The sequence below is a fragment of the Apus apus genome, chromosome 19, assembly GCF_020740795.1.
Source record: "Apus apus isolate bApuApu2 chromosome 19, bApuApu2.pri.cur, whole genome shotgun sequence".
In the NCBI taxonomy this organism is placed as follows: Eukaryota; Metazoa; Chordata; class Aves; order Apodiformes; family Apodidae; genus Apus; species Apus apus.
The window spans coordinates 5,079,438-5,095,942 of record NC_067300.1 but is presented as its reverse complement, the minus strand read 5'-3'; the positions used below and the strand labels follow the sequence as shown (position 1 = coordinate 5,095,942).

Below are 16,505 nucleotides of genomic sequence, written 5' to 3'. Positions count from 1 at the left end.
ATTTTTACATTACTATTTAAAACTCTCCAACACACATAAATGGTCTTAGTTGCCAAAGCACTAGTTAGTGGTAAATGAGGAGATACTGTTCTCTTAGAAGATGAGTAGATAACATTGTTTTATTTGTTCACTTTACTTAAAAGTCTAATAAGCGTTTTCCAGCACTATCATGTTTATCACTCTAGTGTGTAATATTTTCTGTGTTCAAGTATAAAAGATGAGATTGACTGGTGATGAGCCTGTACTTTGCATAACCTAATTCTCACTAATGAAATTAGATGCCAGAGAAGGAAATAAAAAGCTTAGTTAGCTTCCACCATTTCTCATGCTAGCTGTACAAATGCAGTTGCTTTATATATTTAGTGGCACAAAGAGCTCTCTATTGGATGCATGAAATTATCTGTAGGATTTGAGGGCTTGCTTATATTTTAAAATGTCTCTTATTTGGCTTCAGATTCACTTCAACATTGCTTTCCAAACTGTTGTCCATGGACCATCTGTGGGGCAGTTTGGTGGGCTGTGGTGAGCTGGGTTTGCAGCCTTTTGGCTGCTTTCTCAGTTTCCATCTTCACTGTAACATTAGAAATACATGAAGGGATAGATTTTCCAGAAAAACTCCACAGCCAATGTGTTCTGTAGTTTTGGTAGAATTTTGTGTTTTAAGGTAGTTAAATCAGAGTAAACTGAAAATCCATTCCTGGTTTTTTATATTGCTGTGTTATGTAGGGGATTGATTTAGTTATCAAAGGCTTAGTAGCTGTTCATGAATGGGGAGAGGGATGGAAGGGCATGTTTGGTCATAAACAGAAGAAAAGCATTGATGAGATAATTTATGATATAACTCATGTTGTGAAAAGGTTTCAAAACCTGTTGGTTAGTGAGTAATTAATTAGTGACAAAAACAGAATCTCCTGGGAATTTCACATACATCAAGGTGCTGCAAAAGAGTTGCTTAGAAGGTATTCTTGTTTGCTTAAATAAAAACAAAAACTCTTGCCTTTTTTTTCCTCTTTCCTGAGTTTAGCAGAGAAGAACAAATGAAAATTGTAAATGAACTGTTAGATCACCTGAACACAACTGAGGAAGAATGTTCAAGTGAAGATATAGAGAAAAAAGATGAAAAAGATCTTAGGCAAATGATCATTCAACTAAGAGCTGAACTCAAACATTTCAAGCAGGTCAATAAATTCTTAAAGCAGCAAGTAGAACTGAAATCAACTTCTGTTGGGAAAGAGAAGCTTTATCCAGCTGGAATGCCACAGATTAATAAGGATATTGAGTTGTTGAATGTGGATTTGAAAGATGCAGCTACACAAACAATAACTTTAGAGGGTAATGTCATGAGATTCAAACATGAAGGCAAAGAGGGAGCCTCAGAAGGAAGAAACAGATATTCAACATTAAATGCAGAAAGAGAACATCAGCAAGAAAATGTGAATAAGGGTGAACAGCATGAAAGACTTTTTTTTACAAGGAGAACAGATGAAGTAAGTTTATTTAAGATTGTCTCTTTGGTACTTAGGGAATAGATGTATAAAAGAGAAAAGTATGTTTCATTTCTAATAGTAAATCTTGCTTTTCTGTGATTTTTAAAAGTAGAAAAAGAGATGTAAGGCAAATATGTTTTATATAATTGTTCCTAACGTTCAGAGCTTTTTATCATGTACTTCAGTGTGCTTTAGAACATTAATTAATTGAATTTCAGTCCTCACTGGGACCAGATACTAGTAAATAGTACAGCTTCTGGAAAAATAATTAGTTTGGAGCATAATGGCCTGATTCTTTACTACCTTCTAACTCTGCATAGATGTTCATAATGTGCAGACCCAGAGCATTCAGAACTGATAGCTTATTAAGCCTAAATGGCAAATGTGTTCACAAAAATTGGAGACTTGCATAATGTCTGGGAGTGTGCTGGTAGGGAATTAATGGTGGGTTTCAACAAACTTGAATCTTAATTTTAGGCTTTTAGCAATGTCTTATCATTTTGTCTTGCTTTTAGAGAGTATGACCAGTAGTACTCTCTAAAACTGTGGAGGCAGTTCTTCGTGTTTGTTTGGAACCTAAATGCACAGAATGTGTTTTGTTGGATTCATTTTTCTGAAGGCAAGAGGCTTGTGCAGCAAATCTAATGATGTCTCTGAGTTGCTGCTTTTACACTGAGGAATGAAGAACAGTCTCTCTGAAAGCAAGTGAAGGCCTGTCAGCCTTCCACAGAGAGTACCTGCAGTTCTTTCTGCAATTCTGATCACCAGAATCTTTTTTTTTTTCAAGTTCCTGTATTCACTGAGATTCCACAGACTGTTTTGAGACATCATTTTCCACATATCTCTCCAGCTTGTTCACTTGCAACCTCGATACAGTCCCTGAGTCAGTTGCTTTAAGAGCTTTCTTGCTTGCAGTGTGTCTCTTACTTCTGAATGACTTTTATAAGCCATTTCCTGCAGCCAGCTGCACTGGACTTGGAGTAATCTGGGTGAGGTTTGTGTCTGTACAACAGCTCTGGGACAGCTGGGAATTGTTTGACATTGTTCGTTCAGTCTAGTGAAACTCAGAGGAAGACCATCCGGCCTGGACTTATTTTTCAGCCTCCAAATGATCTTGTATTTTATGCATGTACAAAAGGAATTGAGTGTGTAATTAGGAAAATGGAACTTGCTTTTTATTATTTTAAATTGTGTCAAAACTGTAATTGCTGGGGAATGAATGTGGAAAGGTATTTCAGAATACAATGGGTGGTGAAAGGAGTTAAGGGACTTAGGACACTGGTGAAGAAAATGAACAGCAGAGAAATACACTAAATGTATCTGAACATGCCATTATTGATCTTTATTATTATTAGACACAATTCCATAACTCTGATCAACATATAGCATGTTCTTATCCTTTTGGAGGTAGCACTATTTTATGCTTTGTGGTTCAAACAAGAGCATGTTTATTTTATGCAGAGTCTTCAAAAGGTGAGAGGCTAAAATGTAGTGACTTAAGAAATTACCCTTCCCCCAACTCCAGTGAGGGAATGTCTGTTACAGTAGGAAATGGAAATCCTATGGAAGCAGTTTATAGGTGTGTGGGTGAAGAAGCTATTCTTGTTCATAAATAATTCCTCTATGGCAGATTAATTTCCTCGGTGGCTGCTGCAAAGTTATGTTGCTTTTCCAAAGGTCTGAAAGTGGGCTGGTACAAAGTAGGGTCTGTTGGGTGGAGACACAAGGAACAAAGGAAAATACCTTCAGGAATTTGTGAAAAAATAGGATGATTCTCAGTTTAAAAAACAAAAACCCAACAAAATAAAGAATTTCAGGGAAACAATTACTGGGCTGTCAGATACATGATATGAATGAGGAGCGGGAAATTAGAGAGGTCTGTTTGGGTGAGAAACTTTTCCTAAAGCACACACAAATGCAGAGTTAATTAGGACACCTACTGATTAAAAGCCTTTGCTTGTCTATGGTGAGTTTGCTGTCTGGCTTCAGGACCTGGAAGCCACTCACTGGGTGCCTGTGGATGCAAAGCCAGCAGTTACAGAAAACTGAGCCGGTGGGAATCTTTTCCTCTTGGATGTTTGTTTTTCATGTTGCAAGTGTTTTGTCATCTTACTTCCTAAACTACTGTGCCAGCTGACTGATCTTCCAGGGCAAGTTTTTCTTTTTTTTTGGAATGTTTGTTCGTACTTCCTTTACTTTCTGTTACTGGTGAGCTACCAACTCCCTGTTTATTCCATGCCTTTTCCAGACAGATTCCACTCACCAGCCCAAGAAGTCTTGTCTGCCTGTTCCCTTAAAATCCCGCAGACCGTTGGGAAAGGTGCCTTGGAAGTCCTGTGTGCAGGAGTCAGATTCCAGACTACAGCATCATGCCAGGGAACCTGATGAGGGTCTGAAAGGGTGTGAAGCACAAACCAAACCATTTCAGCCACAGACAAATGGAGAGTTGTTGGATGAATCTGTACCTGATCACCCTCAAGAAGAGCCTGTGCAGGAAAGCACATCAGTGAGAGGTAAATAAAGAGCAGACACAGTGACTTGTAACATTGCTTGAAAAAATGGCACCTTTTCTTGTTGGATAAAATAAAATAAAATAATTTTTACATATGTACAATGCTACTTACTCTTACAGGGGTTTTTGGGTTGGCAAATACGTATTGATCATGAAAGACACCTATTTTTTTCCTTTGATCTTTGCCACTACAATGTAAAACAGCTTTATGTGGAGTGGGAAGTGCTGTGTGCACGTGGCATAGAGGAGAGAATAAATGACAGTTGCAGAGGGTGTCGCCCCCCAACCCCCCCAGACATATATGTCAGTGTTTAGGTAAATGAAAAATTTCTTTTATAGGATGCCAAGTCTAATGAAAACTGTCTGTAATGGAGACAGGAGAGTATAAAGATGCTGTATTTCTTTATATTGCATAAATAAGTTTTTCCAATATTCCACTGATCAAGTTGTCTGTGTCTGTTTCCAGTGTGGCTGGGTTAATTTAAACTCAGTTGTTGACAAAGTGCCTGGATGGGCAAAGTAGAACAAATCCTAAGGCAGAGAACGATGGGTATTATATCAAGATTTGGAGTGATAAAACAACTCCAAAATGTGCCTAGCAGTTAGATTAAAAACTGAATAGAGATGTAAAGGAGAGGTGAGTGACAGAGGAGGGGTAGATGCAAGAAATGAGATTCAATCAAGTAGCAAGTGAGCCCTTGTCAAAACACAGAGGTTGCAGAAACTGTTGGTAACATTATTGTGGTAAGAGACAAACATGGAACAACTTTATTGTAAACACATAAGCTGATAGGACTACAGCAATTAATTGGGGTAGGTGCAAAATCAGAGTTCTGAGAAGGGAGGTGCTTCTGAGTAGGGTCCTGAAAGGAAGCAGGGCCTGCTACAGCTGCGCTCTGTGATTTCCTTTCCACACTGGTTTATTTACTCTGCTCACTTAGTAATTGTGAGACTTGATGCAAGGGGACATTGCAGAAGATGTTGACCTCCAGTTGTTGGTAGGAAGCCTCTGCAATTCACGTTTTTAGTAGTTAGCCTTATAATTAGTTCAGATATTTAAAAAATATGTGCAGAAACTGTTTAATCTGTTTCATAGGACGAGTAATGTTTGTATTAGATTTTCAATACTTGTTCTTCCTCAGATTTTCTTGTTCCAAATTGTCTGAGAACCAGGTTTGGATTTTGGATTTGTTTCCTTTGTTTAGGTTTCCCTCCCCTTAATATTTTTTCAGTCACTTACTGACCTCTGTTTTACCTTCCCCCACTATTCTCCCAGTTGACTCTTTGCTCAAACTGGGTAATAGTGAGGTCCAGGTGGAGTTGCAAGGTGTTGGTCCAGGTACAGGGGGCAAGAATGAATATGAGATGGACAAAAACCAGCAAAACTGTGAAGGTACAGCATTTATATGGTCTAGCATGGGGAAAAAAGGAAATTTTAAGACTGTTTTCTTCTGAATTGTGCACAATTGTAAATTGCTGCAGGAAATTGTCTCCCTTGCCGTTATTTGTGGGTTTTAAATCTTGTTTTCTTACCTAGTAAGGATTAATTGTTCTAAGAATCCAAGCTGATCTCTTAAAGGTTATACTTTCTGAAGGGCCTCAGGGATTTATGAGTCTAGTTTCCAGTAAAAATAATGAGTTGTATGTCTAACTCTGATCTCTATTGCTAATGTTCTCACTTCTGAACTCTGCTCTGAATTAAATGTTTGTTACTTATTGCTTCTGTATCTAGTTATGAACTATTGGAATGAAGCAATTGAATGATAGAATTTTGCTTATCTAAGTTATTTGAAGGCATTCAACTAGGTTGAAACTTAATGGAATCATTTAATGAAAATGTAAATAGGCTTAATATGGTGTGTTACGTGTTTCTGCATCATCCATCAGTCTTTCTGGGGAGGGCTTGAATAACTTGGTGGATGTGGTGTGTGTAGTGCAGAGGATATGGCCAATTTTACAATTCTTTGTCACATCATTGGAGCCTGTCAGGGTCGTGCTGTAGGTGTGTCCTTTTTGTGTGTGGACTCTCAGATGCACAGAGAATTTCTTAGTTCTCCCTTAATAAAAGGACAGGGTTTCATTGAAAACTATAACCACTATTCTAATCAGCGATGGTTTTTCACTAGTATCTATTTAATGTTTTTGTTATCTGAATGTTTGCATGAAGTCAGGACTGCAGAGTTTGAGTTCATTTAATATCTGGGTTTTTGTCCAGCTCAGCCCACAACCTCCTTTGACATCCATCTGGTGGAGAAGGAGGAGGAGCTGATGAACTGAAGTGTTGAGTTCCCGTATCCAATGTGTCTTCTGGAATCCGTCCACAGGCATTTTCTTGGAAGCATTTCTGTCCTGTGACTCTGTCACCTTTGGAATGACATACATAATGGCATGCAGCAGCCTGTGTACTGCAGAGAACACCTTCTAGCCTTCCTTTCAAATATACTGACATCCCGATATTGCAGCTTCTTTTCTCCTCCCCCCCAGCTTTTAGGTTCTATTTGGTTTTATTCTCTTGGGCTTGAGCTTGACTTGGGCCTTCTCGTGCAGCTGGCTGCCCCTGAGGTTTTGTACTGACTTAGAGCTTGAACCTGGGCATTCAAATTCTCCATGGAAACCAATTTGAAAGTGTTAAGATCTCCACAAGATCAATGAATGATTCCCAGAAGGGAGGTTCTAATGCGTAGTGATTTTTTGCAGACCTAATGGAAGGGGAAAATTTAATTTACTGATAACCAGAAAAGAACCATTTTCTTAGATACTTACATGTACAGTCCTCAACATATACAGAACTGTAAACATAGAATATATGTAGGAATAAATTGCTTTTACCAGGCTGAATCTGGGGTGATTCCATTACTTATGAATGGCAAAGTCAACTGAGGGATGTGATGTGCATGACAAATGAGTGCCAGAAAAGCCTTGAACACTGAACATTTTGTTTAGAACACGTTTTACAAAGAAGTTAAAGCCTCATTTTTAAACGTTACTAATTTGTAGATATTCTTGTTAAAATTCCACTGACTTTATGCTCCAGTTGGTTTTGTATAGATTTTTGAAGTGGATAGAAAAGAGAATATTTAATTAAGAGTTTCAGGAAGAACCATTTAAATCATAGAATCTACTTTGAAATCTCAGTGCCTTATGTTTGAGGTTATCATCTTTGTGGCAGGGGAGCTCTGGGCTCCATTCGTGTCTGATTGAGGACTGCAAATAGCAAAAGTAAGGTTCAGTCATTTAGGGGGAAAAAAAAGAGGCTGTATTTGGAATATTCTTTATTTGAAAGGTGATAAGGGATTTGAAATATTTGATGTGCAAGTTGAATTAATGGGCAAATCACAGAAAGAGGTCAAAAGTCCAAAACTAATATTGTATAGTTTGTAATTATTCTGCATTTTTATTCCGTTATTTTAGAAGTAAATGAATTCATTCTAGTGCTGTTGAGAACAGAATGTCAGATAAAGGAATATTCATATTCACACACAAGCCTCCTGTTTTTCAGAAATGCAAAATCATCGTAACATTAGCAACGTGAATATCCAGCCTTCATTAAAAGAGATAAATGAAGAGTTTTATTCCATGGAACACGAGGACATTGACTCAGCCACCCTATATTCAGGTTCCAAATGCCTGTGTTCTCTCAAATTGAATGTAACAAGTACAGATGCACTTGATGACTGTGAAGTCCCAAATGATCTCGAGGAACTGAAACAAAGAATTAAGAATATGAAGTCTGAGCTTGAAAAGTACAAGATGTTCGTGTTTCATTTGCAGACCTCTGACCAGCTTTTGTTGAGTGGTGTTTCCAATCTGGTTTTGAGTGACACAGCCTTGCCCAGGGAAGGACACGTAACACAAGTGCAGGACACAGCTTTGCAAGAAATCAAAACACTTTCTGGTGTCCATCAGCTGATGGATACCGAGATTCACAGTGAAAATAGGGATTCAGAGTCTTCAAAAGCAGCTGATATATTGACAGCACAAAACCTTAAGGAGCTACTCTCAGCAAATGAGGCAGAACTTGAGAAAGAGCAAATGGCAAATGTGCATCTTGATGAAGTGCATCATCTTGAGAAGAAACTGAGAGGAGCATCCCCATCCAGGTGAGTGAAGCTGTGACAGTTTCAGATTCCCTTTTGCGAACAGCAATACCAAATGCCCTGGGGAGGTGATGTGAAGGTCATTTTATTCTCATAGGAGCACGTTGTTTTAGTCAAAGCATTACAGTTTTGTGTCACTCAGGTTTTTTTTTCGTGTGACAAGAGTAAGAAAATAGAACATCCCACTGAAGATAAAAATGTTTCCATGGACAATTAGCCAACAGATTCACCCAGGCCCTTCTGTTTGTGCCACTAGACTTCGTGTGTAAAATAAGTTTACACTATAGTTGTAATTTGTTTTGCAATTCAGTCCATAGTGCCTTCCTTTGAAGGATGTGGAAGTAGATACATATAGAAATTAATGAATGGAATTTTATAGAATAGGCTCATAAGCTGCAAAATCTTTTTCGGGAGGCTGGAAAGTATCTGTCTTGAGTTTTGTGTGGTAGACTGGAGGAAGCATTTGGTCTAGCTTATATACAAATCACAGACATCAAATGGGATCCCCAAAGACCAAACCTTTTTTTAACTTCCATCACCCCTTTTTCCCCCTCTAATGCTGTTACTGTCCTGACAGCCTACAGAGTGGCACCAAGTGTCACAGCTTTCTGCAGAAAGCTTGGGTCAGAATATTTGGAAACACTGAGCAACCACCAACTCTTGTGTGTCTCTCAGTGTTACTATCATAAAATACGTGCTGCGTAGCACTTAGAAATTTACCTACCTTGAAAAGAAACCTCATCCATTTTACAAAGGAAGATCTAACTGTGTAAATTCAGGAATGAGACAATGTGGGTAACTGAAGTTTTTATGGTCACTGTCTAAGAGAGCTGCGTGAGTCACAGGTGACAGACCCAAAAGGGAGTTATGCATCTCTTCCTATACAATGACTGTAACAATTCTGTAACAACTCACTGTCAGAGATGTTGTTTATGCCCTGTATATAATTTGGTTCTCTGCATCTCTCCCTTTTTGCCTCCACTACTCTATGATTCTGTAGAAAGAAGTGGGTGATAGAGCCAGTGGCAGTATAAAGGGGGTGTCTGTATTTGCAAGTGCAGAATTGATCTGAGTTGAAATTTATATCCTAGCTTGTGGACTACAAGAGTCTGGACACCACAGTGGTTGTCATGGTCATGTCTCCAGTAATAAACATGCAGAGATGTGCAGAATTTTCTGACTGGATGTCCAATATTGTGCTCCTGGCAGGAAGTTAAGTTGCAGAAGAAGGGACAGATCCATCTCCATCTGTCCTACCATAGTGAATTAAAACAAACAACAACAAAAAGCCCCAAAACAACAACAACAAAAACCCAACAAAAAACCCAACCAGTCAGGAAAATTCTTAAACATTCTTTTAATCTATTCACTCGTATTTAATTTGTCATCTTTGCCTGCCATCTGGGTTATTTCTAAGCAGACAAACAACTCATCACTTTAGTTTCTGCCCATCTTACAAATGAAGCAGTTCAGTGAAGTATAATAACCCACAAGTTATGCCCATAAACACAAAACTCAACAGTTAGAGACAATACATTGTGGCTGTAAAAGCATTTTACATGAAAATCGAGTCACATAAAATTATAGCTTAGGAATAGAAGTTTAATTCACTATTGATATTTAAATGCTATTTATGATCAGAAAACCACTTTAAAGATCATTTCATTTTCTCAGATATGATTCATTAGTACATTCACAAGCTGGAGAACTGTCCTTTCAACGCCAACAAATTAAAGAGACCCACAGTGGTTGTGTCTCCTACCACCAACATCTGACAAGCCTTATTAAAGCTTTTGAGGAGCTGCTTCAAGCCAGTGATGTAGATTATTATGTTGCTGAAGGCTTCCGTGAACAACTGAATCAAAGTGTCCTATTGTTTGAGAAGCTAGAAAGAAAATTCCTGGATGGTAAGTGGCAGTATTTTGTGCTCATTGTCTGAGAGACGTTAACGTTCTTGAAATTTGAAGTTATTTTGGTTTCTTTGTAGTGAAAAGGCAGCCTTCCTTCCTCTTGGCTGCTTTTAAATGATTTATAGGGAGGATTATCTCGGAAGCTAACATTTTAGTGTTCCAACAAGACTGGATTTTACTTTTGTAGTTGTCCTCTGTATTGACACCTTCCATTCTGAGTTGATTGTCTTAGCATGTGCATGGTTTAACTGTTGGAAATATAGTGGTTATAATTCAGTAAATGTTTAGTTACCAGTAAGCTTTGGGATTTGCTATTTCAGGATACAGCCCAGCTGACTGTGTTGACCCTAAGCACTGGATACCTCCACTGGAGGGGTCTCATGGGCATCGTTCACAGCTGGTTTTTAGCACAAGCTATGTTTAACTAGAAAGAAAAGATTACAGGTTCCTGAAGTTTTTCCCTCAAAGTGCAGTCCCTTCCAAGAAGGGCAGCTGCAGCACAGAGGCCTGGGCTGTGCTTTTAGAGTGGGAGAAGAAATGATCATGTAGTAGGACCTCTAGGCAATTTTCTGTGGCCAATGCCTTTAAAGAACCTGCAGTGAATCCTGCATCAGGTGTTTGGAAGGTAATTCCATGCTGATTTGCACATGATTGACATTCCTGTAGAAATAACACAAGTTGAATTGTATTTAGGTGTAAGATCATGTGGGACTGGATGCACCAAGAAAAGAAGCTGTAGGCTTTATGGAGAAACCCTCCCCAAATGCTGCGTGTAGAAAATTAAAATAAAGGGAAAGAGAGGGATAATTGATTTGGTTAGAAGGCAGGGGAGAACAATTTCTTCCAGAATGCTGAGTAGCTCATGGATTTAAGAGATTGTGGTATTTCAAACTGGTGAGGGCACAACTGTGAAACAAGAGCCTCCTGAGCAGGCTTTCTAGGAGAAGTCAACAAGAGAAGTGTTGTCCTGGTGTTAGAGAAAGCAAGGTGGTGAATGGAGTGTACACCCAGGAAAGGACACTGCAGGGTGTGCCACCAAGCAAAGCCCTTTTAATTATCAGTGAAAACTGATCTGAAAAAATGGGAGCTTAAACATCTGGTAATAGTTTCAAGCTAGAAAAGGGTAGATTTTGGTTGGACATTGGGAAAAGGTTCTTTAATATGAAGGTAGTGAAGCACTGGAACAGGTTGCCTAGAGAGGTGGTGGGAGCCCTGCCCCTTGAGACATTCAAGGTCACGTTTGATGGGGCTCTAAGCAGTCTGTTCTAGTGTAAGATGTCCCTGTTTATTGTAGGGAGGTTGGACTGGATGACCTTTAGAGGTCCCTGCCAACCCAAGACGTTCTGTGATTCTATGAAAATGCCCTTGTCCTTTGACTAATTATCCCAGCTCCCTCACCTTTTGCTTGGCAAAGCATTAAGTCGGAAAGGCAAAGCTTTGAACACCTAAGAAATAGGACCATATCTGAGGATGTATTATTCCTGACATTTCTAATTATTTTCCTAAGACCTGCACCTTGCTGCCAAATAGTCTAGCTGGTTAAGAAAAGCACATCATCTTTCATAACACAGAGCTAAAAATCAACCGTGCTCTGTAAAATGAGCATCAGCTCCACCTTTGTCTCCTGAGGGGTGTGCCATGCTCACCACCTTCAGTCCATAGTTTGGAGAAAGTCAGTGGCAGAGGGATGCTAACATGAGTGAAATTCAGCAAGAAAGACCTTTACCTGTCCTCTTCCTGACTCAACCAACAGGCAGTTCTTCCCCAGCTGCCAAACTGACATTGTCAGTGAAACGGTTGAGGTGGCCTGAAACAGGGCCCCTGACCCCTGCCTCTTCCTGGAATTGGCTGGAGAAGATCACTTGGTGCAGAAACATTCAGGGCCCAAGCAGGCAATGATTTGTGTCCTGCCTTTCATTACAGATAGTGGCAGCACGTTGCAGTTCCAATTGCTCATGTGAAGGAGCTGTATATGAGAAAAAGGTATTATGGCCAGTGTGTCATAGCAGTATAATAAAAGATTGAGTGTATTCCATGAATTCAGTGGCTACAGAGATTCCTTGCATTGCAGATGAGAAGACTGTGTAGTGAATAAACATTAAATGCCTTTTACAAACACCCCAAACCAACAGATGGCATCCTATATACTGTGCAAATTCCCTGACAAGCAAGACAATTCAATATATCTCACACAACGGTGTTGCATCGCCTCGCACATTAAAACCAAATGATGTTTGTAGGGTTATAAAGAACATCCAGCCTGCTAAGAATGGACTGTAAAGAAGAAGCATAAACAACCGTCTGTCTCTGCCTTTCCATCCTGACCTTCAGTTCATTCCCCTGAAATTTCAGCTGTGCAACCCTTGCCTGCCACGTTTGCTTCATTGCACAGAAATTTTCAAATACGGGGAGCCAAGGTGACACCACAGAGCTGTTAGTGTCCTCATTCAAATGAGTGTCTGAGTCCAGCAGTCTTGCAGGGAGCTGTGCTTGTGCTCACACACTCTACCACTGAGAATATTGCAGGCAATATGTGTGTGCCCCTTTATTAAGGATAACTGGTTAGTCTGACTCTGGGTGTATAAAATCCAAGCGAGATGGAATTGTTTTATATGTTTTTTATTGAAGAAATAATGGCATTTACCTCTAATCCTTTTGCCATATAGCACAATATTTCACATCTGTATGCTAAATAAAACACTGAGGCTGTAAAATCTGGCCCCTGTTGTCCCTAGTAATTTTTTGGAACTCCAGAGAAAGCTGCTGCTTTGTTGCTGGGCTATAAACAGTTTTGCTCCTGTACAGCATTTGACATTAATACACTGTGTTGAGTATCTGATTTGTCATTAATTTATCATTCTGTATTTCAATAGTTGAGGATGGAGAGGGGATAAAGTAGAATTCTCTGTTTTTAATCTGATATTTCTGCTTTGCAGGAGAATCATTAGGTACAGAAGTTACTATCCTGTATGAATTTCAAAGGTAAGACTGCAATTAAATGTTTATCAAACATCCAGTTGTTAGGTTGGTAAGATACTCTATGTTTTGTAGCACAGCTTCCACTGTTTTACTTTTTGGGAGGGTTTATGTTGCCTATTTTGTTATTAAACTATCCCTAGAATACAAACCAAGGCTTTTTTCCCCACTTCCCAGCTAAGAGCTAAGATCCTGAGAGTCACACCACCAGGATTGTTCCTTTCAGGAACAAACAAAACAATCTGCCATGATACCCTTTGTGTGTGGTCAGGTATCAGCCTCATTGCAGTAGCCAGGAGGGACAGTCACCCACCCTCCTGCATCCCTGACCTTGGGGCTTGATCAGCATCACTGAAGTGCTGTTGAACTTCCTTCTCAAACACCCTTGTGCTGAAGGTGAAGAGAGCAGGTGTTGTGCTGCATGAGTTGGGTTTATGCCAGCCTGGGTTTCTTCTGGGCTACAGAAATCCTCAGCTGCCTGTTCAAGGCAGCTTGAGGTCCCCATAACAAAAAGGTGACTGAAATGTGCACACTAGGCTGGAGGCCCGTTGGTTGTTCTTGCTGACTTCAGTAGGGTCTGCAGTTCAGTCTCGATACATACTTTTTTGGTGGTTTTTTTTTTTTTTTTTAATTTATTTTATGGGTTGAGTTGGAAAGGACTTTAAAGATCATCCAGTTCCAACCCCTTGCATGGGCAGGGACACCTCCCACCAGACCAGGTTGCTCCAAGCCCCATCCAACCTGCCCTTCAACATTTCCAGGGATGGGGCAGCCACAGCTTCCCTGGGCAACCTGGGCCAGGGTCTCACCACCTTCACACTAAAGAATTTCTTCCTAATGTCTAATCTAAACCTCCCCTCCTCCAGTTTTGATCCATTACCTCTTGTCCTCTCCCTCCCTGCCCTTTTCCCAAGTCCCTCCCCAGCTTTCCTGGAGCCCCTTCAGGCACTGGAAGGTGCTCTAAGGTCTCCCTGGAGCCTTCTCATCTCCAGGCTGTACAACCCCAATTCTTTCAGCCTGTGTTCACAGCAGAGCTATGATCCAGCCCTCTGATCATCTTTGTGGCCTCCTCTGGACTCTCTCCAAGAGCTCCATGTCCTCCTTATGTTGGGAGCTCCAGAACTGGACACAGTTCTCCCGGTGGGGTCTCACAAGAGCTGAGTAAAAGGGGAGAATCACCTCCCTTGACCTGCTGGCCATGCTGCTTTTGGTACCTCAGATGTGTAGTGGTTTGTCACGTTCTGTCCTGTAAATCTGACACCGTGCCTCTCTGCTCTTGCTTCCAAAGTAATAAAATATTTCTTGTAATTTTAAAACATTTTGTTTGGCACAAAAGGGATAATGAGAAGAACACCACAATGTACCAGCAGCTGAAGGATGAATCACCTGTACCATCTGCTCTTCATAGCTTGTCTGACTTTGATTTGTCAGAAAAGTCATCTCTGGGATCACCTGAGCACAGGCATGACCTCGAAGGACCCCAGGGCACCCTGGCACTGCTGCCAAACAAGTTTCCCCCAGGTAATATTTTTTTTTTCCCCACTGAAGATTCACTAGATACTGGGAAAATGTGATAAATAAGACACAAGGGAACTAATTAAGAAATAATGAAGAATCTTTGTCTGCTGCTGCTTTCCAGTATCTTGCATAATCATTTGCAATTTCAGTAATAAGGCTTACAGAGATGACAACAATTTGAACTGCCTCCTGTTTGAAACAAAATTAACTCTGATATTTTGTGTCTTGGTTGTTTTAGACGATCATCTTTTAAAGTACTCCAGACAGTCTTTAACTAGACAAGTTATAAGGGGAAAACAGACGATTGTCAAGAGATTATTACATTGAAAAAGAGAGATTTTCTAATTTTATAAAAGCCAGTGTTGTGTTTCCTTGAGAATTGTAAGTGCTGCATAATTAATAAGTGGTGTCATGTTTGACCTGGATAGTTTCACTAAGCACAAGTGATGTTTGCAGGAGTTTGTTAGAGGCAGCAATGAAAATTTAATAGCTGAGAAAGCACATAGTGTTCTGGGGAAAAATATTGCAGAGTAAACCAGGAGTGTGTGACATGGATGAACTGACAAATAAGATCGTGACAGTTGGAACAGATAAGTTCCTGAGTAGAGCTGAAAATTCCAGGCAACAGAAGAAAAATTGTAGAATGGCAAAGCAAGAAGGAAAAGGTACAGTAATGAAACTTGATAGAACAGATTTATTTATTATGTTATGCATTGTGTAAGTCAATTTATATCTGAGTTACTCTGGTAAGCTTCCTATTGTTATAAGGAAAAATGTTTACTGGAGGTGCTTTGAGCCTGAATGTGAAGCTGCATTGCAGAGCTTGGATTCATTTCCCAGATGAGGGAACGTTGAAACTAGGTAAAGTTTTTATCTACTGGAGTCTTTTAAGAAGGAGAAATTTTAAAAGTTTTTAAACTGGACCATTGCTTAAGTTAAAATGTAGAGTAGGAGTTTTTAGTAAATGCCTGGTTTGGGCACGATATGGAAAAGGAGTCTTGTGGAGCTGGATATTTCATGTCTGCCCTTTTGAACAGCTCTGTATCATTTTTGAGGATTAACATGTGTTAGATTGGACAGGATTAGGCAGTGTCATGGAATATAACCATTTACTCTAAGTAAGAAGTGGTCTCTTGGTTTATTTAGAGTTATTAATGGAACATCTGCAAGAAATCCGAATCCTGAGACAACGTCTGGAGCGCTCCATAAAAACTAATGAGAGGCTGAGGAAGCAGCTTGAGAGACAAGCAACAGACAAGGAGCTAGATCAAGGTAAGAATTTATTTCATGACGTATTAAATCCACCTTTCTTCCTTAAAGCCTAAGGGATCCAATGCTGCTGGAAGTGTTTTGTGTGCTTTTTTGAATAAACAGCATCCGTTTCCAGTTGGAAAGTGATGTGACTTTCCCTGAGTTGCTGCCTCCTGAGCGCTGTCGGCAGGCACAGCTTTTCCGTGCTTGTAGAGTGGCAGAGTTACAGATCTGATGTGCCTCTTCCTTGACACCGTGGCTTGAAGTGTATCCAGTGCTGATGCATGAATGTTTTCTGGGATACAGGCTCTCACCACACAGCCTCCAACCTACAGCTGCACACATTTCTCAGAGAACGAGACTGCCAGGTAGTTCTATGACAGTTGATGATACTGTGGTTGCATTTCATCCAGAGAATCGAAAGATTCTTGAAGTTGCTATCAGCAAACAAACTAGTTTTGGGTGGGGTTTTTTTGCCTTTGGGGTATCATTGTTGTCAAGGTCTTGGATTTTAGGATATCATTCTCTTACTTCTCAGCTGGGGACAGTTGCAGGAGAGGAAACCTGTTTTATCAACATAATTTCAATGGGGCTTGGTGTGACTAGAGGAGGTTTTTTTGCTCTGAATTACATTCCAGCTATTGATCTAAAGTAGGAATGCTGTGGAATTAGCTTCCCTATCCCCATTCTGGGTGTACCCAGGGTGGTCAGCACAGCACCACTTCCCAACAGGACTGTTGAAGATGCATTCTCT

At 40.0% G+C, this 16,505-nt stretch overlaps 1 protein-coding gene across 8 annotated transcripts in view; it reads left to right on the top strand.

Annotated features, from left to right (window-relative positions):
- Positions 1–16,505, top strand: part of CDK5RAP2 (CDK5 regulatory subunit associated protein 2) — an 81,019-nt gene that overhangs the window by 44,920 nt on the left and 19,594 nt on the right. For 7 of the 8 annotated variants that reach the window (XM_051636274.1, XM_051636275.1, XM_051636276.1 and 4 more), the window contains 8 exons: positions 1,025–1,487; positions 3,736–4,000; positions 5,276–5,392; positions 7,499–8,099; positions 9,771–10,003; positions 12,943–12,988; positions 14,319–14,503; positions 15,647–15,772. In XM_051636274.1, coding sequence (XP_051492234.1) covers positions 1,025–1,487; positions 3,736–4,000; positions 5,276–5,392; positions 7,499–8,099; positions 9,771–10,003; positions 12,943–12,988; positions 14,319–14,503; positions 15,647–15,772 — 2,036 coding nt within the window. The remainder of the gene's footprint in view (positions 1–1,024; positions 1,488–3,735; positions 4,001–5,275; positions 5,393–7,498; positions 8,100–9,770; positions 10,004–12,942; positions 12,989–14,318; positions 14,504–15,646; positions 15,773–16,505) is intronic. The other variant, XM_051636277.1, reaches the window with a different exon arrangement.